General features: G+C 42.0%; 1 protein-coding gene across 2 annotated transcripts in view; it reads right to left on the reverse strand.

The window, feature by feature from the left end:
* The window catches only part of LOC122794052 (mitogen-activated protein kinase kinase kinase kinase 5-like), a 1947254-nt gene that overhangs the window by 259989 nt on the left and 1661499 nt on the right, over positions 1-25766 (reverse strand). For both annotated transcript variants that reach the window (XM_044062187.1, XM_044062182.1), the window contains exon 24: positions 2192-2252. In XM_044062187.1, the coding sequence (XP_043918122.1) occupies positions 2192-2252 (61 nt within the window). The remainder of the gene's footprint in view (positions 1-2191; positions 2253-25766) is intronic.

Below are 25766 nucleotides of genomic sequence, written 5' to 3' on the forward strand. Positions count from 1 at the left end.
CAGAAAGATAAAGTAGATAGTCATCATACACCCTTCAAAAGGGATGCCAGCAACTCTCTGTTCGCCAAGTCCACAGGATGTCAAAGACAGATGGAAGGATTACTTCCAGCAGCTTCTGAATGAAGAAAACCAAAGTATGTATTACTTCAGACACATGATGAAGGAGGAAGAGGAGCCCACCCAAGAAGAAGTAAAAACAGCACCATGGAAAATGAAGTCGAGGAAAATAGTAAGTTCAGACGAGGTCACAGCAGATATGATAAATATAATGAGCGACTTAGGGGAGAAATGGGTCCTGAGATTACTCATAGCAGTATGGAGAGAAAGGTGCATCCCAGATGACTGGAGAATAAGTATACTAGTACCAGTGTGCAAGAAAAGAGGGGGTATTCACAACTGAGGGCAGTACAGAGGCATCTGACTCCTATCACATTGCATGAAAGTTCTGGAGAGAGTGATTATACAGTAGAAAGTAAGATGGGAGGTGAGCAGTTTGAATTCAGATCAGGATGCAATGCAACTTACCAGATGTATGCAGTGAGACAGATAGTTGAGATGAAGCTAAGATGAGGAAAGAATCAAACTAGGCATTCCTAGACTTGGAGAAAGCTTATGAAAAGGTCGCCAGAAATCTGATTTGAGGAGTCCTGTGATGGTTTCAAAGTCCCAGAAACATTGGTAGAATTAACGCAGGCCATGTACAGTGAGACAATAATACAAGTATGAATGGTGTTCCGACTGAAAGAGGGATTCCCAGGGGGAGGGGGTGTGCATCAGGGTTCAGTTCAGGTACCGTTCAACCTCTTAGTGGAAGTAATATGGACAAAGCCTGACAAAATGGCAGGACAAACACCCAAAAATAGGGACAGATTTTAAATATTGCTCTTATAAACTTAGAAAGTTGCTAGAATAGCAGGGTTTGTGTTGACATACATTTTCTGAAGGATTTGAAGTCTGAAACTCAAATGTATGTCATTATTTGGTGACTTCAGTTCTCAGATCATCCCACTGATTTGCCAGAAAACCACACATTTTATGATGAACAGACCAAAAGTATGAGGCAAAAATCTGGACTGGTTGAGAGGTATGGCTCTAAGCCCACTGCTGTTCATATTGGTGATGGACTACATTAGCAAACAGGTCAGAGGGGATGAATCAATAAAGCTATTCTATGCAGATGATGTGGCATTAAATGCAAACTTTAAACAATAACTTTAGCATATGATACAATAATGCAATGCATAACTGAAGGCACATGGGATTTAACTGAGTACAGATAAGATAGTTGTAATGGCAAGAAATGGGGGATATCAGAAGAAGCTGAAAACTGAGATAGAAGGGAATATAACTGAATAGCTTAACTATCTGGGAGGGGTGCCTGAAGACAAAGAAAGCCTGGATGAGCAGGTAAAAGCTAGAATCAGTTTCTATAGCCAGATGAATAGAGAGTCAGGGATAGTGCGTGACAGAAAAATGTTAAAGAAGTTGTGCTGTAAGGTAAACAAAACAGTGGTGCTGGGCAAATTGCTACTCTTTAAAAATTAATTTCTGTATTATATGTTAAATAGCATAAACCTGGATGTGCCCAGAGCCATGAACATCACACAGAAGCAGTGGTCCATTTCCCATTTTTGTATTTTATTGTCCTTTGCTGCAGTGTGCCTGCTACCAGAAAGAGCTCTGGTAGTGTGAGCTTCATATCTCTAGATATTTCACTTAGATGATAAACTGTCCCCTTTATCCTTTACATTAAAATGATGCTGTTGTAGTTAAATGCAATATGCTGTACCAGTATTTGAAAAACTAACAGTTTTTGACTATTGTGCCTGTAACTTTTGTGGAACAAAAAAAAAGTCTTTAACAGCTCTTCGGGGGAGCAAATGAATTCTAGCTTTCATAATTTAGTGCTTACTGTAATTTATAATGCATCTTGCATTTTTGCTAAACTCCTAACTTCCTCTATTGCCCACTGCCTGTTCTGTCTCACACACTCAAACGTATGTTTTATTTTGCACATAGCACTTTTGTTGCCAAGTCATTTGCTGAATGTAACTGCTTTTACTCTTGTTTTATAATACTATGCTGTTCTCCTGTAGTTTTCCAGAGGAGTTCTTTTAGAATGTAGCCATTTATTTGATTTAATGTAACTGTCATTTCAGTAAGCATTAAAGTCTAAGGATGTAATCCTTACCTGTGATGGACATTAAAGTGTTGCTGATGCAGTAAACCCAGGTGCACTTCCCTGGTACTATCTGTAAGACAAAATTGCACAAGAAAAATCAACATCTCTACAAGAAAAACAGAAAGCAGAAGTCTAGATATTCTCTTGGACATCAGAGTTAGATAGTCATTTTTTTTGCATTAACTTGTTCAAGTCATATTTAACAACATGGATTTTGATTACGTCCTATCTGACAGCTTTTTATAACTTGTTAAAAATTTAAAGATGATGTTTTTATTAGATATGCAAAGAAGTAATATCAGAATATAAGAAAGGTGACAAAGATGCACATCTTTTATATTTTGTGAATAGCAATTATATATTAACGTGTATAACATGAACAAACAAGACCATACGGTTCACAAGGGGAAATACCCCATTGAGGAAGCAGTTCTCAGTACCTGGCACTGAGTCATTTTGCTTATAGACTTTTAACAGTGAAATGTGATGATGGTCACTTAATGATTTGTACCTTGTGTATCATCTGGGAGTGTGACAATTCATCACAGTGTGATGACAGAAACACAATATGATGAGTCTGTTTTACTGAATCCATTTGGTGTCTGAAATCAATCCCTTCCAAAAATGCAACTAACACTGAGGTGTAATGACCTAAACATAGGTTACATTGAATGATGTAAAAGACCTCAGCATATGTTACATTCAATGGTGTAAAAAATAAGTTATGTACTCACAATAACGTTCCATCTGAGTAGCTGTACTTCATTTGTCTTCAACCTGTGGGTTATGGATCTGTATTGGATCCAACACGGCTGCATATCCAGCATCTGATCCACGCTCCAAGCTCCTCTCCTTACCCATAATGCCCCCGTCTCCTTTCTCCCTTCAGATCGAGTTTGCTGCTCAACATAAAACATACACCCAACCCAACAAGACCTTACCACTACTGTCAGCCCAAAAAATCCTGAGACAAAGCATAACAATGGATAGCTCCTAGGATGTTCATTTTCCATATCCATGGCCAGGACAATAGTGACAAAGTTGGGGAAGGAGGGGGTGGGGATGGTTGAAGACAAATGAAGTACAACTACTCAGATGGAAGGTTATGGTGAGCACATAACTTCTTTATCTGAAGTAGTTGACTTCATTTGGTTTTCAACCTGTGGGACAGAGTCTCCAGCTACTAACACCTGGGTGGCCCTCATGGAAGGATATTCCAGAGCACTGCAGAACCAAAGTATGCCCTGTTCCTAGATACGATGTCCAATTTGTAATCTGAAATGAAGGTATGAGATGAGGACCAAGTAGCTGCAGAACAAATATCATCCAGCGAAACCCTGGACCAAAAGGCCGCTGAAGTAGCCATAGATCTGGTGGAATGCACTTTTACCTGACCCAGAGGGGAAATTCCCTTGACAGAATATGCTCAAATAATGCAATGGGAAATCCAGCAAGCAATTGTCACCTTAGAAATAGGTTTCTCTAAGAAGGGTTTTGAGTAAGAAACAAAACAACTGATCAGATTTACGAAAAGCTTTTGTCCTGTGCAAATAGAATTGCAATTGCCTGTGCACATCCTGCGTATGTAATTTATATTCACCCCTATTCTGAAAATTAGGAAAAAAGACAGGAAGATTGATAGTCTGATAATATTGGCTTCTGACGCTACTTTAGGAAGAAAGGATGGGTTAGTATGCCGAGAAACACTATCCTTATGAACAATCATGTAAGGAACTTTGATGGATAGTGCTTGAAGTTCCAACACTTTCCTGGCAGAAGTAATGATGACCAAAAAGGCAGTCTTCCAAGATATACACTGAAAATCTACCAAAGCTGTAGCTTCGAAAGGAGGGAAGACTAAAGCCTGAAGTATGAAAGTAAGGTCCCACAGGGGCATAGGATCCTTCACTGGGGGTCTTAGAAGAAAGGCACCTTTAAGGAAGGCCTTGCAATGTTTAGAAGAGGCTATTGAAGTCATGTTTTCCCCCCACCTGAAAATCAGAAATTGCAGCCAGCTGGAGTTTGACAGTGGAGGAACTTGCACCTTGCTGAAAAATCCCCGCCAAAAACTCTAATACTGCAGACACAAAAGCAGTAAAGGGATCCAATGGCCGCTGAGAAGCCCGTATGGAAAACCATTTGCACTTGGTATGGTATATCCTTCTGGTGGAAGATTTGTGAGCCGCCACCAAAATGGTTTTAACAGGAGATGATAAACTGGGAGTCCTAATAATCAGGGGGAAATGGAGCAGCCAAACAGTGAGTTTCAGACTGTTCAGGTCTGGGTGAGGAATCCCAGAAGGATGAGAAATAAGATCTGGAACCAGATCCAAACCAGACTTGGTGAGGCCAGAATGGGCAATGAGAATCACAGTGTTCCTCAGCCTGTGAGCTTTCTGAAGAAACTTTGAGATAAGGGGCAGTGGGGGATAGGCATAAAGAAGACTGGGAGGCCAAGCATGAATCAGTGCACCTCTGGGGACTTCCGCGAGGGGGGTTCAGAGAGAAGAACTCACTGCATTTCGCATTAGAAGGAGATGCAAATAGATCTCAGCAAGGACAACCCCACTTTAGAAAGACCTGCTCTGGCACTGAAGGATTCAGAGACCATTCATAAGGCATCAGGAAAGATCTGCTGAGCCTGTCCGCTAGAATGCTGGACCATCCCAGGATGTGTGTTGCCACCAGAAAAACTGGCCTCATCTCCAGGATGTTGATATGCAAACTGGTCTCAGATGGGGACCACGTGCCTTGGACTGTCCTTCCCAAGCAATGCCCCCCCCAAGCTGGGTGGCATCCATGGTCACCATGGGTTTGGGAAAGGATGGAAGAAAGGGACGTCCCCTGACTAGGTCTGGGGAATGAATCCACCACCAAAGACAGTCCCCGCATACTCAGGAGATACGGACCAGATGAGACAATGGTACAGCTAAGAGAGACCACTAGACTGCTAGAGTCCACCGAAGAATCCGCATGTGAAGTCACACTAAGGGTAATAGGTTGATCATGGCTGCCATAGACCCCAATGCCCTCAAAACTGTTTCTGCTGTTGGAACTTGGGCTTGAAGGACTTACAATACGTGTAGCTTTAGACTGTGTACCCTGTCTAAGGTGAGGAAAACTTTCATTTGAATAGTAACCCACCGAGCCCCAATGAAGTCTAGGATCTGAACAGGGGTCGGTGATGACTTGTTGAGATTGATGGTGATGGGGGGGCCAGTCTTTTTGTTAGTAAGAGGAAATAATTCCTGGGACAGCAAAGTAGATGCTTGGAAGGGGCAGCAAAGAGCCAATCGTCCAGGTAAGGGAAGACCTGAATACCCAGAAATCTTAGGTGAGCCGCTACTACTGCCATCACGTTGGTGAACACCCTGGGGGCTGTGGTGAAACAAAAGGGAAGGGCTCTGAACTGATAATGACTGGCTCCCAGCCAGAAGTGGAGAAACCTCGGAATGTGCCTGTCCATCTTGATATGATAGTACACGTCCTGGAGGTCGATCAAGCATATTCAATTGTTCACCTGCAGGTAGGGCAGGAGGGATTGAAGAGTGACCATCCAGAATTTTGCCTTGGCTACTGACAGGTTCAAGGTAGATAGATCCAGAATGGGTCTTAGGTCCCCCGTTGTCTTTGGCAATAAAAAGAACCTGGAATAAATGCCTGATATGGATTGGCCTGGGGGATGGGTTGGATGACTCATTTTCTTAGCAGCTTATTTATTTCTAGAGCTGCTTCCTCCCTTTGTGCAGGTAGAACATCTGGGGGGTGATTTGGTGGGAGAGGTGTTTGATGAATGGGATGGATTAACCTCTGGATATGATTTGCAACACCCAACAATCTGTTGTTATACACTCCCATGCCGCTGGGTGTAGCAATAGGCGACCTTCTACTGCCTCCAGAGTTGAGCAGTCGGCCAGCACTTCAGGGCTGCTGCACGAGTCTGTCCAAGAACAGTTCTCGAGTTCTGAAGTTTCTCGGACCCCCTCTGAATCTAGGACGGCATCTATCATAACCCCCTCTGCATCTGGGGGAAGATGAGTCCTGAGTGTCCCGGGAAAACACCTGCGACTTTCGGAACCACATCTTCTTCATCCCTTGCTGATTCCTAGAAAAGGATCTTTCAGGAGTGGAGAAGTGGAACCCGACAGCAGACAGTATCTTCCTGTCCTTCTCACTCTGGACCAAGGTCTCTCGAACTGACTTCCCAAACAGGGAAGAACCGTCGTATGGGGCATTTGCAAATGACGCCTTAAAGGATTCCGAGAATTGACAAAGCCGTAGCCAGGCATGGAACCTCATAGCAACGTGAGAACCAGCCACCCTGGTGGCTCCCAGCATGGCATGGGAGAGAAGATGCATGGACGTATTAGCTACTGTGTTGAGAGTGGCCATCCTAGTGCAGAACATCTTCTTGCCCTCCGCCGGCATGGACTCCGGGGATGACTCAACGATTTCCTTGACTAAGTCTCGCTGCAGGCGAATGATGTGTGCCATATAATTTAGAGCTCTGATGGAAAAAGTCACTGAAGTGTACACCCACTTCTCTAAATGGTCCATCTTCCGTGACTCTCAGTCAGGAGCATGGACCATAAAGCTCTAATGCATGAGCTCTTTCTTCGTGGTGGCTGTCACCACCATAGCATCCACTGGGGACCCCTTATTCCAACAAGTCCTGTCTGAAGGAGTGCTAAAGACCTTATCACGGAGCTTAGGGATGGGCTACACAGAGTCCGGTTCCTTCCATGCCCGAGATGTTATAAGGTCCACAAGTGGATACCCAGGAAGTAGATGGGCCCGTGCCGAATGCCTCGAGGAACACTGACTCGTCCGAGGTCGGTTTTTGGGCAGACCACCACACCCGCCCACGGCAAAGGAGTTCCATGATGTCTCCAAAGGAGACATCTGCGAGGAGTGATCGGGGGAACCTTCCCCTTCCTCCAAGTCAGTGTCTTCACTGAGGGATTCCAGAGGGGAGTCCAGGTGCCTCCTTTTACACTTCCATTTTCAAGGAACCTTCTCAGTGGGACTCTCTGTGGAAGACTCGCCAACATCCTGCCGCTCCCTCAGGGGAGCTTCCTGAGGCAAAATAGGCACAGGCTGTCCCTGAGATGATAAGATGGGAGTCAGAGCCGAGATGCCAAAGGGAATGCTGCACTCTGACACACTCAGAGCCGACAGCAACCCCTTGGATCCAACTCTGAGACTACGGCTCTGAGAGCTCTGATCTAACCCAGTCGGATCTGAAATGCTCAAGGCAGTGTCCAGCATTGAGGTACAAGGTACCATCGGCGCCGACACCTCGAACCCAAGGGTCCTCAGATCCAGAGGCTCCAAAATCATGGGTCAGATCCAAGAAGGAGTGATCAGTATGAAAATAGGCTGCAAGCTCCCCCCTCCAGAGGGAGAAGGGCCGGCAAGACCCCCCCATCTGAATTTGGGTGCAGGGTGGTTTATCTGCATAAACCTCTGCATCATCTTATCCATCTCTGCTTCACTGAGGCTCCTGGGTGGAGCGGGAGGACGAGGCCACAGACAACAGTCTGGAATGCCAGTGAGGGGAAGCCCTGATAGGTGACCGGATCTGGCATTCCTCTGGCTCTGGGGAGAACCTAGGGGAAATGAAACCGGGGGATCCAGGCCTAGCTGCTACTCTAACTTTAGGTGATGGGCCAGCCTGTCTTTCCTGGACTTCTCCCCTTCCCGGACCACTTGGCAGGACTTTGAGTCCCTGAGGCTGGGGAAGAGGAAGAAGTTGCAGCTGCTGCTCCTGATGAGGGGGACATAGGGGCTACAGACCCCAAGGAGGGAAGTAGTCCCTTGAGGATAAGTTTGTCCCTCCTGTCCTTCAGTGCTCTGGGATTAAACTCAGTGCAGATAGGACAGGAGGTTTGCAGGTGAGCTGCCCCCAGGCACAGCATGCACAGATTGTGGCCATTGGCTGGGGAGAACTTATGGCCACACTCTGTGCGCTTTCTGAAACCTGCTTTTGGGGCATCAGCCATGCTCTAACAGGCCCAGACACACACACACACACTCACACTAAGAAGAACAGTAAAGGGAAGGAAAGAAAATTTTTCTTTTTGTTTTTTTTAAACCGACGACTGTGCAGGGAGGTAGAAAGATATAAAAGAGAGGAAAAAGGTCAAGAGAGATAGCAAAAAACACCAAAAATCTACTCACAAAATCCACAGACTTAGCCTAGAACTCGGACCACAATGCTTGCTTTTCCAGCGGCAAATGAGATCTGAAGGGAGGAAGGAAACAGGGGGCATTATGGGTAAGGAGAGGAGCTTGAAGCTTGGATCAGATGCTGGGATATGCAGCCGTGTTGGATCTGATACGGATCCATAACCCACATGGTGAAGACCAAATGAAGTCAACTACTTCAGATTTAGAAGTTTCTTCTTGCTTGAATGTAGAGGTTTAGGTTTTTCCCCCACCAGAAAAAGCTCAGAAGAAATATATTTCAGCAAAGCTCATTCACTAACAAAACAAAAATAAAATTTTGGACCAGGTACACAATCCAGAAATTTTTTTTGTCCCTCCTCCCTTCCTGCATCAGTACCAACCCAGCCCCTGTACCCTGCCCATGTCAGATCTACCAAATGTCTCCTTGCCTCTGCTGATCTATTCCGGTACTGCTGGGGCCAACACGGGCCTTAACAGGCTGAGGGCTTGGTGTATATTTGCATCGGTCTGGGAGGGGGGATGCTATGACCTACCCACATTGCCCCCTCCTTCTCAGACTTAATGGCTTAGCCTAATGATCATGCGTGTAATGGAGATATGTGGCATATCACCCCACCTCCTTTGCAGCTTGGTCATGACTTCAGCCTTATTCCCCTCTTCTAGGCATAGCTACCAGTGTGCTGTCCCCAGTCTCCACTAGAGAGCGACAAGAGGGCTGCTGATTGGTCTGCCCATCTACCCTGGAATTTTTATGCTCTGTCATTTACAAAAGCCACTAATCGAACCCAGGTTGGCTGGGTTGTAGTCATGGCTTTATTCATCTATGTCACCATAGCAATCAATCCAGAGATTTTTCTGGCAGTTTAGCACAGAGGATTAAAGCTATGAGCTATTAACAAATTTTACTCTGTCATCCAGAGTTTGACTCCTTTGATCTCTACTTAACTACTGTGTGAGTATGAGCAAATCATTTAACCAAACAAAGTTTTTGGGTCACCCTGTGAATGGTGATCATGCCTAATGGGTTTACTTTATTAACAAACTAATAAAGTAAATAAATAAATATACTTTGACATTCAAAACATCATATATTGCACATGCATGATAATTTGGAAAAATACAGGCTCAAAAAAGCTGGATAAAAAATGGAATTGGTATGAATGTGGACACAATATATTTAGTTATAGCCTGGGCATTTTCAAAATGTTTGTAATCAAAGGTTTGATTCATATTTCTTTTTGCCTTAATATGACAGGTAATATCTGCAAAAATTACATCTGAAAGTACAGGCTCTGAATCTGGTTATGGTATTACCAAGGAGATGTGTAACAAAAAGCATGTGCTCTTATCTGTAATCAGAAAGCAAATAATATGAATACATTTTCTCCAGTAAATATACATTTTAATACTCAACATTTTGGGGCATTATGTGGCAGATTTTGTTTATAGAATATATAAGAAACTTAAGCTTGATAATTCATCAAATCTGAATTATTTTAAACAAAAAATGCTCTATTGCTCATCAAGTTACAAACCCCTGAATTCACCAGTTTCTGTTTCCTCACAGGAAATCACTGCTGGTGTGTTTCTAAGTGTGGAGCAGCAGTGATTCCTTTCTTTTGGTAGATTGTTCCTTTCTTCATTTTTGTGCAGCTGTGGAGTTGGTATATTGTGGGTGGGCTTTCTCCCTGCAAGTTTAAGAATGTTCACAGTGATGGTTCGGCGATTACATTGTTTTGCATTCCAGAATTAGAAAAAAAAGCTGTTGGATAAAAATTCCTTCTCTTTTTCTTTTGGTGAGATTTCAAATAAAAAAAAAATCTGCACTATGATAAAAAGCACTATAGGAGCCAATGTTATTGCTTTCTCATTTCAAGGCAGGATACCTTAGTTTCATTATCACTTACCAAACCTGTGTGCTGAGAGAAACTAACGAAGCAAGTAAACCTCTGGCAACTCTTTAAAACTTCAAAAAACTGTTCAGGCATTATTCAGATCTGGCAATTCGGCCATTGTTTATTGCCCTGGTATCAAAAAATGGTTACCTTGCTTATTAAGTGATCAATTAACATTACAATTGTGGTAGATAATTATGGCTTAGAAAATAGGTATGCATCAATTGTCAGAGAGACAGACAGAGAGAGACAAATAGACATGGAATGAGAGAGAGAGAGAGAGAGAAAGACAGAGGTCGTTGGACCATAAATTGGACCATAAACCAGTCTCGTCTGAAGTAACTGTTAAACCTGTCACTACCACAGAAGCAAAAAAAAAAAAAAAAAACTTTTCCAAAGCAAACTACAGCCTACTAAGCAATGGTATAAAAAGTTTCATATCCCCCACAATCACAGACAACAATGACTCCTATGTGGAGATGTACACAAATGCCTTGTATAAACACTTACGCAGCTGTATAGACTCAGCTCTACCTGACTGGATTAAAACTAGGTCTTCTGAAAAAACAAGCTACCCCGATGGACCTCATGTATAAACATTAAATATCAAAAGGAAGAAACTGATGTCTAAGAACAAAAGGGAACTGACTCAGCAAAGGAAGAATTCCCTCCACAGCTTGAACAAGCAAATCAGAATTTTTTTTAAATCCTCTAAACCTAAAATAGCATCCCTAGCTTATGAATAATCATAAGGCATTCTTTAACTATGTCCAAAATCTAAAATGGAATGCCCAGCTATGTGCCAAACTGGAAGTAATTGGTGGTACCAATTGTACTATGCTGAAGGAAATTGCCAACCTGCTAGCTGACAGATATGGGGCAAGCTTCACCCTACTGTCCCCCCTAGCCATACGCCAAAGCATATCTGACACTAGTCTTCTGCCTAGTATCTATAGAGATCAGGTCATATTTGCACATTCCAAAGCCAAAATCATGGCCTCAATGGGACCAGATAAGATCCCAGGTTGCTTATTAAGCAATCTAAAACATAACCTAGCAGACTCACTTGACGTTCTCTTTAACCATAGCCTGAGAACTGGCTTTGTTCAAGCAGAATGGAGAACAGCAACAGTAATCCCCTTGTACAAAGGGGGGCATCAACCAACCCTGGGAACTACAGACCGATAAGTCTAACCATCCTCATATGCAAGGCCATGGAAAGAATCATCATGGACATTATCAACAAGGCCATAAGTGACCTTCAAACTCTAGACCCAACCCAGTCTGGCTTTGTTAAGGGTAGGCCATTCTTATTAAACCTAGTAAACTTCTTTGAGAAAGTCACCAACCCTCTGGTTGAAGGTAAGACTTTTGAAACAATCCCTCACTCAAGTATCATTGAGAAACTCTCCTAGCTGGGGATTAACCATTATGTCACTAGATGGGTAGCCAATTGGCTCACCGACAGAACACATACTGTCAAAGTTGGTGACTCCACCTCTATGAATAGACACTTCACCAGTGATGTACCACACGGATCTGTGCTGGGCCCTTTACTATTTGGAATCTATTTTTCAGAAGTCCTGGCTAAAGTAGACGACCTTTGACTTACCAAGTTTGCTGATAATTGCAAATTGGGTGCAATCATTGAGTCACACAATGTTAACATATTACAGGAGGAGCTAGCACAGACAAATCACCCATGGTCTGCAGCTAAACACAAAAATTGCATTATTATCCCCTTTGGCAAAGCGGAATTCTCTGCTAAATACAATACTGACAGAACCACACCCAAGTTCAAACCCAGTGGTGCGATCTGAACTTCGACCACCAAGTTTCCACAGAGGTAAGGAAAGCCTTTTCTACACTATGCATCTCATTAGTAAGGGCATCGCTTACAGATCTAAGGATGTTATAACTCCACTGTACTCGACCCTCATCAGACCATTAATACAGTACAATGCTCTCTTCTGCATGTATGTCACCCAATACCTGCATCAGCTGGAGAGACGACAGAGGTTTCTCACCAAGAAAATACAGGCCCTCCAAACCATGACTTATATGGATAGACTGAAAGCCATATCACTGTACTCTGTATCATATAGGCTGCTGAAAGGTGACTTATTCCTGGCCAGTAGGGTATTCGCTGGCTCTGCCATGATGGAAATGCTGCACATTCACAAACTGCACAAGAGTTACTCGCTCTAGGGATCTTAACCTAAGTTGTGACATTAACAGAACATGCTGGAGAGACAACTATATCTCCCAGAGATTACTATTACTCTGGAATAAGGTTCCCATTCACATGCAGCAGAGCTCCTCACTGACTCTATTCAAGCACAACCTCAACAAATGGATGGGAGACTGCGAGAGATGGAATTACGTCCATCTAACCAAGGACAACTGAGGCACCTCAGGATTAATATGACTAGGCTTGTAAGGGCTCTAGGGCCTCTAGCCTAGTAACTTCCTAGGAACCTATGAGAGATAAGTTTCTGGATACTGAGGAAATATTTTCATCAAAATTCTGAAATTAAGAAAACTCTCTCAAGCATTAACTGTGCCAAACACATAACATGCCACTTAAATTTTGAGCTGGCTTCATAATGAAGAGTCATTCAGTTTCTTATAGTATTTCTGTGTATAAACAATGTAATTGCAAAAAATGCTTAAAACCTTTTTCAACATGTTAAATGTTAGCCTTAAATTACTGTCTATTAGTAAGACATCATTTATAGAGATGATCTGTTTTTCATGGTATACAAACCTCTCAGCAGACCAAACCAAAAATACGCAGGGAAGACAAAGTGCACGGATCAAGCCATTATAATACTGAGTCCAAAAAATATCCAGCACAAGGGAAAGGTGAAAAAATATTTTAGAAATTTAATGTGGCAAATCCCATGAATACAATAAAAGCAAAGCGGTTTTGGCTAAAAAGTTATAGCCTTCTTCACTGCAACAAAAAATGTTCATTGGGGCAAACCCTTACAGCTGCTTATATATATCTCACTTGATTTAAATAATCAATCAATTAATTCAAACCAGAACTAACGTAACTCATTCAAGCCTGGTTTAAATAAAGCACCTAATCTAATAATCCAAGCAGATTCTTTTTGATTTAATAAATTGTGCCATGAAGCTTTGCATAACTTGTTCATATGAATTTTATCTATTATGGTAAAGGTAAATTTAGCAGTTTTATGTGTTAGATTATGTTTGTAAAGGACATTAGAAACCCTTTTATTTCTAATTTCACTTAAATGTTCACTGATTCTATATCTGAAAGGTCTGGATGTTTGTCCAACATAAAATGAAGAACAGAAACAAGTGGCCAAATAAATAATCCAATCACTGCTGCAATTTCCAAAACTTCTTATTTCATACATTTTGTAATAGATAAAATTCATATGAACAAGTTATGCAAAGCTTCATGGCACAATTTATTAAATCAAAAAGAATCTGCTTGGATTATTAGGTTAGGTGCTTTATTTAAACCAGGCTTGAATGAGTTACGTTAGTTATGGTTTGAATTAACTGATGGATTATTTCAATCAAGTGAGAGATATATAAGCAGCTGTAAGGTTTTGCCCCAATGAATATTTTTTGTTGCAGTGAAGAAGGCTATAACTTTTTAGCCAAAACCGGCTTGCTTATATTGTATTCATGGGATTTGCCACATTAAATTTCTAAAATATTTTTTCACCTTTCTCTTGTGCTGGATATTTTTTGGACTCAGTACATACCTCTCAACCTGGAATTATCAAAAAGTCTGGACAAGGCCCATGAAAAATAGGTACAAATCTGTACATTAGTTAACATAAAATTTACATACATAATTACATAACCCCACCCACTTCAATGGGATTGTGGTATAACAACTTTCAAATGCAAACTGAAGAACAGACAAACAAAATATGGCTCCAGTCCCCCTGTAGCCATTCCAATGTCCCATTACCTGGCTATTTCACCCCATTTACCACAAACATTGATGTGTGCATACTGCTTTACTTCTACAATGATTATTTGGATTTTATTTTTACATTTTATATCATACTACACAAACACTAATAGGTATCAGCTAAACAAACAATAGTGTCTCATAATGAAAATAGACTTGGCATTAAAACTTTTCTGCCCTTGAAACTCACACTCATTGAAACAGCATTGAAACGCACACCAGATCCAAAGAAAGTGCATCCGGCCAGTGGTGATAAAGATTAACTTTGGGACATTTTCAAATCATATGCCCCTTGCACACAAAACAAGAAACATACATGTGTTCTTTGATACACCTTCCTGACTTTATTAAATTATATTCCTTGTATAATGCAGGACACTTGTTAGACTTAAGTTAAAGCGCATTTTAAATTTATAGTTTGAACATTTTTCCAGTAGGCAATGAAACAAAATGCATGAACCAATAATGACAAAAACTGCCCAGTTAAGAACATTTCCATCATAAAAGTGTAAATATATAAATAGAATGACAGTAGTGTAAGCCATATGCATCTTGCACAGCTTCTTGCACTTATTTTCAATTTCAGTTTTTTTGGGGGGGGCGACGACAAAAAGGTATAAACCAGAGACACATTTTAATCATGGCTTGTATAGTTTTGGAAAGTAGCTAGAATAAAGCATGTTACCACCATGTATTTCACTGCCAAGTCTTAAACCCAGGACCCTGTGCACTACAGTCAGCACAACATAGCCCTATGCCAAATCATCAGCTTCTTGAAAGACAGTTAGACTGAAACTTAAATGGCTATCATTTAGTGAACTCAGTTCTAACTTCTCACCATAGCTCTCAACCTCTTAGCACAAAAAACCCGGACAAAGCCAATAATGCAGGAATACAGCCCCAAAATAGACACACACACACACACACACACACACACACACACACACACACACACACACACACACACACACACACACACACACACACACACACACACACACACACACACACACACACACACACGTATGCTCTGTTGTCAAAACTGAGACAGGAATGTCAGAATGATTTTAATACTAACAGTATTAGCAGCAGTGTTGTTACAGTGTGATGACCGTGGTCTACCTCAAAACTTTAAAGCTTACAAACTCTTTTAATACTCAGATGTTCACTTAATCTGATAGGATGACTTGTGTCTAACTATATCTACCATTCTCTTTCTTGTCTTTCATGTACACTATTGAAGTCATCTCCCCTATTTACAAAGAATGTAAATATCAAATAGTTTTCAAACAAATGGCTAAAATGGTACACTGGTTGATTTTATATCTAGATCTAATATCATGATGGTGCTTATAAATCTGTTGTGGCAACTCCCTTGTGGATTTACCCGTGCAAATGGTCTCAAAGTCAGAGCATAATGCTAGATTATCATTGCCAGAACTGCCACATGCAAAAGGTTCTCTGAGTTTTACTATACAAACACAGGTATGTGCGTGTGTAAATTATAACAGATTTGCACATGTCCTTCTATATTATATAATCACTCAAGTACTGAATATGTGCCTAAATTCTAAGCATTGATGTAATCTAGGTATCAGACTCTAGCAGCCCTATTGCTTCTACAGTTTATTTTTTTATTATACATATTATTCAATTCTTGTCACAGCTTTGATGACAGAGTTCAGTGGGTAACCTGCTTGTGATAAACATTATTGATCCTGATTAATCTTCTGATTTCTCTTTTGCTATCTCTTTACTGTCTTCTTTCACCAATCACTACTGCTTACCCCTCTGCAAGTAGTGACTGTCTCAACCTTATTAAAATGACTTGGGAGATTATATAAATCGTTGAATGTTCTGTACATTATCTCAGATATCTTACTGTAAAATTATTTGCCCCACCTGTTATGTGTATCATATATTGCGTAATGTAACTTAGATGCATGCTCTCTGTATAGTATTGTAACATCCCTTCTTTATATTTGTCTGATAAATTTCTGTCTTACTACTTGGAGCTTTTCTCCCCGGGCCTCTACTGAAAATGGAAATATATCCAGTTAGACTAGCCTGGTAAACAAATGCAAAATAAACAAATAAATAAATAAATAAAATTATGTGAGCTCCAAAAAATAAACTTTCCTCAGAAGTAAACATCATCAGCTTCTATTCATTCATTGCTGATCCCATCAATGTCTGGAAAAATCTAAAAAAACAAACAAAAACAAAAAGCTATATTTATGCAAACACCCCCTGTACCTCCACAGCCTGCAATGTAACATTTACCAATGAAAACATTGCACAGCTGTGTCATGAAGGAGGGTATTCCTTAACTCTGATGATCTTAGACTAACACTTGCACAATGGTTCATTGATCTTACACACACACACACACACACACACACACACACACACACACACACACACACACACACACACACACACAGAGTCTGCGGTTGTAAAATGGTACCTTAAAGCAAAAAGAGAGAAAAATGGCTCCATTACGAATCCGCATTCTGCCTGGACCACGGCATGGCTTAAAACTTAAATCCATAAAGAGTATCCATGGCATGGTGTAAACTTAAATCCATAAAGAGAATCCATCTGCTTTCCCGGGCACAACTCCTTGAAACAGCAGTGCTCCCAGTATTCAAACATACTCATGACGTCTGAGCTTAATTACGACAGGCTGATGGAGCTGACGTCATTGCACAAGTGATGACGTCAGCTCCGAAAGCGTGAAATCTAAAAATTAGATTGAAAAAATTGGAAATGAAGGGGTGCCACTCAGGAATTGCGGCACCCCATTATTGGGACCCTAAAACTCAGTAAAAACTGAGTAATTCGGGACGGTTGAGAGGTCTGATGGTATACAGTTCTAGTTAATGTTCTTCTATTTCATTCTGCCTGCTGTTTAGCAACATAGAACAGTTAAGGCAATCAGCACAATGTTACAGCTTCAATGGTACCCATGGCCTCTTGGCTTCTCCTCCCAACCACATAATAATAGCACTTCTTCACTTAGTGAAATGCAGATCACTACTAAGTACTATTCTGTCTTGGACATGTCTTTCACATTAAGTACAGTAAGTGAGGTTCTTGCAGTTTGATTTTACTTACTCAGTATCTAGCAGAGGTAAGTAAGAAACATGTCTACCCTTCCTCTAATAGCATTTGTAAAGTGTTCAGTTTGAAATTGCACCTGCCATTGTCTAAAATCAATCACTTTGTGGCTCAGCAATTTCACCCAGTTAGCATGTGATAAATAAATAAAGATAAATATATAAATAACATCCTATGCATTGACATTTGATGTTGATATCTTATTCAGTCTAATCTATCCTACTGACCTGCAGGACACAACAAAATATTTAGGAAGCTGTAATTTGTGCACATTGGTTCTTTACTTTCCCAGGGAATTTGAAGCTTTTTTTGCCTACATAATTCTTGTGTGCACCTTTGCATTCTCCTTTTAGCAGTGATGCTTAGTACTATGTCTTGTACCATCTTTAGAAGATACAAGTTCTCTCCTGGGTACAGAAGTTGGATTTTGACATACTGAGAAATGGATACAGCTAAATCAAAAATTTTGCTTAGAAGGCAGAAAGCATTTCTTTAACTAATAATAAAGTAAAATCTGTCCTCCACCTAATACTATTAAATGACTTTGGAATTTTGAGTTAATGTCTTTACCATTGCTGTCTGCCACTGATCATAACTCCCAATACTTCTTTTCAAAGGCGCCAGCACATAGCTATTCTTGGCAAAAATCAAACTCAAAATCATGCAAGGTTAATAACAAGTTACATGCAAAATGTATGCACCCCAAGAGGGTTAAGGCAAATGCTATGAAGGGTCAGTTCTTTAGGAATTCCCAACTTCATACTAGAGACAGTGAAATGTATGAGGTTTTTGATATCTTAACTGAAGAGTTTAGACAGAGCGGATACTGTGATTCTGATATTTTACAGATGCAAAACGATGTGGTTGCTTGCAGACAAGATAGAGCCAGACCATTCTTTGATACCAGCAATATGGAATCTGATAATTATAGAGTCAACTCTGAGAATGGACTTCGGATTTGTTTGACTTATTCTGTGATGTAGATCCAGTGTGTGCAAAAGTTAAGCAACACTGAGGTATTCTGATGTCTGACAATAAGTGCAGGAATGTGCTTGATACTCAACCACGTTTTGTGTTCAAGAATGCTCCTTCACTTAAGAAACTGCTGTGCTATAAACTGTTGACTATAAAGAATGATTTGAGTAATAGAATAAGTAAGAAGAAAGGGACTTTTCCCTGTAACGGATGTAATGCTTGTAGATATATTAGTAAGTAATGTTTTTCAGCTTTTCCTGGTTAGGGGTCGCCACAGCGGAACTCAGGTCCGCTAATGACTGGCACTGGATTTTTATGGTGCCAAGTTGCCAGCCCAACGCCCAACCTTCAAAGAAGGCACACCCATTCACGCTCGCACCTGCCTGCATGTCTTTAACGTCACTTGACCGTGGGGAGGACATGCAGACTCTACACAGAAGGCGCTCCGGTTTATTTGTGCATCCAATTTCCCAAAGGATTTTTGAGTTTAACTTATTTGCAACTTGTAGCACACAGAATTTAATATATCTTGCTATCTATCAAACCTGTAGTTGTTACTATATGGGAAAAACTAACAGATGGGTTAGAAACTGAATCAATATTAATAGGCAAAATATGAAGAATGCTTTAGCAAAGCATGTTATTAAGGAAGGGGCAGGACATAGTTTTAAATTCATGGTTATTGAGAAGTTACTTGTCACAGATAGAGGGGGGAGGTTAAAGTTCAGAAAGAGAGGTTAGAGACAAAATGGATTCTCTGACTTGCTGCACATAAGGAAAAAGGGTTAAATTACTTTGTGCCTTTAAAACCTGTGCTTAAATTAAGATTGTTAAAACATTGATTGGTTACTTAATGTATATATACCTACTTGGTCTGATGAATTTTAGATCTGAAAAATCATTGCTTATTAGTGCGAAAGCGCTCATCTTTTGATATATATTTTTATTCTATTTTATCTATTAAAGTGTTACCTCTTCAGCTAGCTTCTATGGTTTTAGTGAATACTTGCTGTTTGCCTGAAGTGCTCCTATCTGCTTATTTTAGTCTTAACAATCAAACTGTACCTTAATTGTTAAAACTGGATAAAGCTTGAACAACTTGAACCTCCTTACCTCTAATATCTTATCTGTCATGTTTCATCAGACTATGTTTATATCACATCATTCTAGTCTTTTTCTAGTTCTTTTTTTTTATCAAATATTCACTTCCTATAAACAAACAAAAAAAAGCTTGGGGGCAAGGCAAGAATGAGTGCAAAAATATAAAAGATCTTAAATAAATCCTGTCCTACTTAAATGGGGAGCAAGCTATATAATATACACAAACTAGAACATCAAAGAAAAACAAGAATATGTTATGCTGGCAGTGCAGGGGAGAATACATTTGCGTTTTTGCCTTTGTGTGTTTCATATAACTGTCGTTAGCATGGTGTTTGTTGCTTTTGAGTATTCAAGATTTTGTTGTGGAACAGGGTAAAAAAGACAAAGAAACTCAAACTAAGAACAGCAACTGACCTTTCAGTCTTTACTAATAACATCAGAGGCTGGATCCATAAAGGTCACCACAAAGTATACAGTATGTGTACATTTACTGTAACTTTTCTGAGTGAATAGACAGCATAAGCATTGTGGCAGTGCTACTGAAATCAGAAAGTGTACACAAGGTGCAGAAGGCTGTGGGTTCTACTCCCACAACAGGTAGATGGATTGCTGACGCTGCACTCCTCTGTTTGTTGACCTTTGGATGAGATGCTAAACCAAGGCTCCATCTGCCTGAGTTGGTGGTAGCTCAGGTGGATGTAAAAGATCCCATGTTACCTATCGAAACAAGTAGGGAATATCCCTGATGGCCTGGCCAAATTTCCTTAATAGTGTAAGTACTGCTTTTGTCTCCACAGAAGAGTCTACTAGCTTAGTGAAACTAAACCAGTCAACAATGAATAAGTTGAGCTTCACTCTCGGTGTGAATGTCTTGGCATCTATGTCTCAAGACTCAATACCCCCTATGTCTCTAATTTAACACTCAATGATTACACATCTGTTAGTTTACTCTGCACCACAAGAACAATTATTGAAGGAAGCATATTTGATATGACAAAGGAGCTTAAGAAATGCCTACATCAATCAATATGCCAATGAAAAGGATTTATCAACTGTAGCAAATAGCTTATCTTTCTGGAACAATTTATCCATAGCAACAGATGCATGGTTTCAAACAGAGGTGAGTTTTTATTGATTTTAGTAAGTCATTTGATATTGTAAGCTGTGAATGTATAAATTAAAACAGTTACAAGTCTAGAAACTACACACATCTCTTTTGATAAGGAATTCTCAATGGATGCAGAGCACACTTCTCAACCTGTAGACAGTGAAAACAGGAACAAATGCCCTTGAAAAGTAGGTACATCCAACCAAAAATCTGTATATATAATTAGCATTGAATGTGAATACGAAAAAGCACATAAAAAGAAGTTATGTACTCACCATAACGTTCCATCTGAGTAGTTGTACTTCATTTGTCTTCAACCTGTGGGTTACTGATCTGTATTGGATCCGAGCCGGGAACCTTCGCTAGCATCAGCTCCAAGCTCCAAACTCCTCCCCTTACCCATAATATACCTCCACTGCCTTCCATTCCCAGATCGAGTTTGCTGAACTTATACTGAGAACCCGACCTGAAAGATTTACTTCTGACCTATACTACAACCCGTAGGCTGATCATGCGCCAAGGTCCGGGGGAAGGAGGGAAGGACGGTTGAAGACAAATGAAGTACTCAGATGGAATGTTATGGTGAGTACATAACTTCTTTATCTGAAATAGTTTACTTCATTTGGACTTCAACTTGTGGGACAGAGTTCCCCAGCTCCTGGTAGGCCCTCATGGAAGGATATTCCAGACTACCGTGGAACCAAAGGATGCTCTCCTTCTGGAATTCAAATCTAATTTGCAATGAGAAATAAACATACGAGATGAGGACCAAGTAGCTGCAGAACAAATATCATCCAAAGACACTCTAGACCAAAAAGATGCAGACGTAGCCATGGACCTAGTGGAATGAGCTTTCACCTGACTTGGAGGAGACATGCCTCTGTCTTTATAGACCTGCAGGATGCATGAAGAAATCCATCTAGCTATAGTGACCATGGAGTGGTTTCCCCAACAACGGTTTATAGAAGGATACAAACAATTGATCAGATTTCCGGAAATTTTTTGTCCTGTGTAAATAGAATTGTAACTCTGTACGAACATCTAACATGTAGAGTTTGTATTCTATCTTGTTCGTAAAATTAGGAAAAAATACAGGCAAATTGATAGTCTGATTGATATTGACTGGTGATGCCACCTTAGGAAGAAAGGATGGATTGGTTCGAAGGGAAACCCTATCTTTGTGAAAAATCATGTACGGAATTTTAATGGACAAGGCCTGTAATTCTGAAACCCTTCTTGCAGAGGTAATAGCCAACAGAAAAGCTGTTTTCCAAGATAAAAATTTCAGATCTGCAGTTGCGACAGGCTCGAAAGGCGGATCGACCAAAGCTTGAAGAACCACAGTAAGGTCCCACAGGGGAAGAGGATCTTTGACCAGGAGGCATAACAAAAAGGTGCCTTTGATAAAGGCTTTACACAGTCTGGAAGAGGCTAAAGAGGTAGAATTCTCACCCACATGAAAATGAGAAATGGCAGCCAACTGAACTTTGACAGTAGAAGAACTAGCTCCATGTTGAAAAATATCAGCTAGAAAATCAAGAATGGTGGAAATAGGAGCCGTGAAAGGGTCTAAACTCCTTTGAGAGGCCCAGAAAGGACAACGTTTCCACTTGCTGCGATAAACCTTTCTGGCCAAAGACTTATGAGCAGCTATCAAAATAGATCTAACTGAGGAGGATGGTCTGGGAGTCCTAGCAATCATGGGAACTGAAGCAGCCAAGCTGTGAGCTTCAGGCTGTCCAGACTTGGATGAGGCACTCCCGAAGGGTGTGAAATTAAATCCTGAATAGGATCTAGGATCCAAGGTGGAGCCAGAAGGTGAGACCAAAGGAAGAAAAACCATTCCTGGCGAGGCCAAGATGGGGTAATGAGGATCACTTTGCTCCCCAGTCAACGAGCTTTCTGTAGAAACCTCGGAATGAGAGGTACTGGGGGGTAAACATACAGAAAACCAGGAGGCCAAGCATGAACTAGAGCGTCTCTGGGGGACTCCCCCAGCAGGGGGTTCAGAGCAAAAAACTTGCTGCATTTCGCATTGGAAGGAGATGCGAAGAGATTGCAGCAAGGCTGACCCCACTCGCTGAAGATCTGTTCTGCTAATGACAGATTCAGAGACCACTTGTAAGGCATCAGAATGGTCTGACTTATCCTGTCTGCTAGGATGTTGGACTGTCCCGGAATGTGCATTGTGATGAGAAAGCGACTGGTGGAGATCGTCCATTCCCACACTCTTATGGCCTCGCGACAAAGGGGGTAAGATCTGGTCACTCCCTGTTTGTTGATATACCAGACCACTGACATGTTGTCTGACTGAATAGCAATCGTCCCCAGAGGAAGAAAGGCAAGAAGGGCCTGCAACACTAGAAGGACCGCCTTCATCTCTAGGACATTTATATGCAAGCTGGTCTCTATGGGGGACCACAGGCCTTGGACAGTCCTGCCCGAACAATGCCTCCCCAACCCGAGTTGGAAGGCATCCGTGGTCACTGTGGTTTGGGCCAGGGCTGGAACAAAGGGTCATCCCTCCAAAATGTCCGGAGAGCTCATCCACCATATGAAGGATGACCAAAGGACTTGACTGAGTTGAATTGGATATGCCAATGGCAGTTTCAACAGGGGCCACTGTACAGCTAGAGTCCACTGTAGAATCCTCATGTGTAACCGAGCACATGGGAGAAGAGTTATGGTTGCCACCATCGAGCCTAGGGCCCTCAACACCGATTCCGCCATTGAAAGATGAGAATGGTAGATCAGGGAGACATGCATCCTCAGGTTTTGAACTCTCTCTGAGGTCAGGAATATTTTGTACTGAAGAGTATCTATCCTGGCACAAATGTAGTATATCACCTGTACAGGATCCAGGAGAGATTTGGATGTCTTGATTGTGATCCCCAAATGCAGGGCAAGTTTCAGGAAATAATCCCTGGTTTGGGAAAGTAGATGCCTGGTGGGAGCAGTGAGGAGCCAATCATCCAGGTATGGATAGACCTGAATCCCCTGAAGCCTCAGGTGAGCTGCTACAACCGCCATCACTTTGGCAAACATCCTGGGGGCTGTGGTGAGACCAAAGGTTGGCTTGAAATTGGTAATGACTGACTCCTAGCCGAAAGTGGAAAAACCTCCTGGAGCTTCTGTGCATTTTTATGTGATAGTAAGTATCCTGGAGGTCTAGCAAGCACATCCAGTCGATTTCTTTCTGGTACGGCATGATGGACTGTAATGTGACTATCCAGAATTTCTCTTTGGCAATTGACAGGTTCAGGGCAGAGAGGTCCAGAATGGGCCTTAAGTCCCCCATTTTCTTTGGCACTAAAAAGAACCTGGAGTAGAAGCCCGATCTGGACTGATCTGGGGGGATGGTTTCGATGGCACATTTTTCTAGCAGCTTGGAAATTTCCTGTGCTGCTGCCTCCCTTTGCATGGGTGGTATGTCCGGGAAGTGTCTGGGAGATAATGGGGGAACTCGCGAAGGGTATAGAGTATCCTCTGGATATGATTTGAGGCACCTAGCAGTCCATTGTCATAGATTCCCATGCCACTGGGTGCAAGGACAATCGTCCCCTGACTGGCTCCAGAGTAGAGCAGTCAGGCAATCCCTCAGGGTTGCTGCCTGGGTCTGTCCAAGAAAGGTTCTCGAGACTCGAATGTTCAGCGGATCCCCTCTGCCTTTGGGCTGGCATCCATTCTGTCCCCCTCTGCCTCTGGGGGAAGAAGAGCCCTGAGTGTCCCGGGAATACTCTGACTTCCAGAACCACATCTTCTTTTGTCCTCTCTGGTTCTGGAAAAAGGACCTTTGAGGGTTAGAGAATTGGATCCCGACTGCAGACAGTGTCTTCCCATGCTTTTCACTCTGGCCTAATGTCTCCTTGATGGTCTTACCGAAGAGTGTAGAGCCATCATAAGGGGCATTGGCAAACGATGCCTTAAAGGCTTCAGAAAATTGACATAACCTGACCCAAGCCTCATGGACATGCCTGACCCACCCGCCCTAGCTGCTCATTCCGTAGCATGGGAGAGGAGTCACATGGACATGTTAGATACTGCTTTTAAAGGGGCCATCCTCATGGAGAATGAAGCCTTGTCCTCCTGCAACATGAACTTTGGGTGGGGGGGGACTCCTCCAGCTCCTTTATTAGGTCACATTGGAGTCTGGTGACATCGGCCAAGTAATTCAGCTCCCTATTCGAAAAGGTAGCTGAAGCGTACACATGCTTCCCTAGGCAGTCCATCATTTGTGACTCTCAGTCAGGAGGGTGGACCAAGGAACTCTCCTGGGCAAGTTTCTTCTTAGTGGCTGCTGCTACCACCATGGTGTCCACGGGGAGCTCTTATTTCAAGATGGCTTATCTATGGGGGGGCTTAGGATTTTATCAGGTCACTTTGGGATAGGTTCCATGGTGTCCGGTTCCTTTCATGCCCATGAGGTGACCAAAATCCACCAAAGGATCCATGAGAGGGGACACCCAGGAAGTAGATGGGACCGTGCATAAAGCCTCCAGGAACACAGACACATCAGAAGAAGGTTTGGGGGCAGACCAACCTCCCCAGTGGCACAGGATCTCCATGATGTCTCCAAAGGAGTCATCCTTGGGAGGTGACCTTGGGGAACCCTCTCCATCATCTAAGTCCGTGTCCTCAATGAGGGACTTGGGGGTGTCCAAGTGCTGCCTCTTGCACATATGCTTCTGAGGTACATCTCCGGTGGGGATCTCGGGGAGGCACTCGCAAGCCATTTGTTCCTTAGGGGGAACCTTCTGGGGCTCCGAGCACAGGCTGTCCCTCAGGTAAGACAATGGGGGCCATAGACAAAGCTGAGGGGGTCTGGGAGGAGTCTGAGGGGGTGGTCAGGGATTTTGATCTGGTGAAGAGAACCCTTTCTACCATATCGAATGCAGAAGAGCGAACCTCCTGAGAAACCAATAAAGAGGTTGGTCTCCCCGGGTCTGATGCGAGAATAGGAAATGGCTCAGAAAGGGGTAACAGATTGACAAGGACTGTAGTACAAACAATGTTACTCACACATTTATTGTATCTGACTGGACATTTCATGATGTTGCCAAGGTTAGGTATGATAGGAGATTTCTAAATTGTATGTATTATATGTGATAGGTTTGTGTGAAATGGAAAAAAGTCCAAAATTAGTAAGACGTGGATAATGTTACAAGGATGGGGGAAGATAGGACATCTGGACTTTACAAGACATGTAGTGGTGATGAGCACTGCACAGAGGAAACA

This window comes from Protopterus annectens, chromosome 1.part0 (assembly GCF_019279795.1).
Source record: "Protopterus annectens isolate FY-2018-M chromosome 1.part0, PAN1.0, whole genome shotgun sequence".
Classification (NCBI taxonomy): Eukaryota; Metazoa; Chordata; order Ceratodontiformes; family Protopteridae; genus Protopterus; species Protopterus annectens.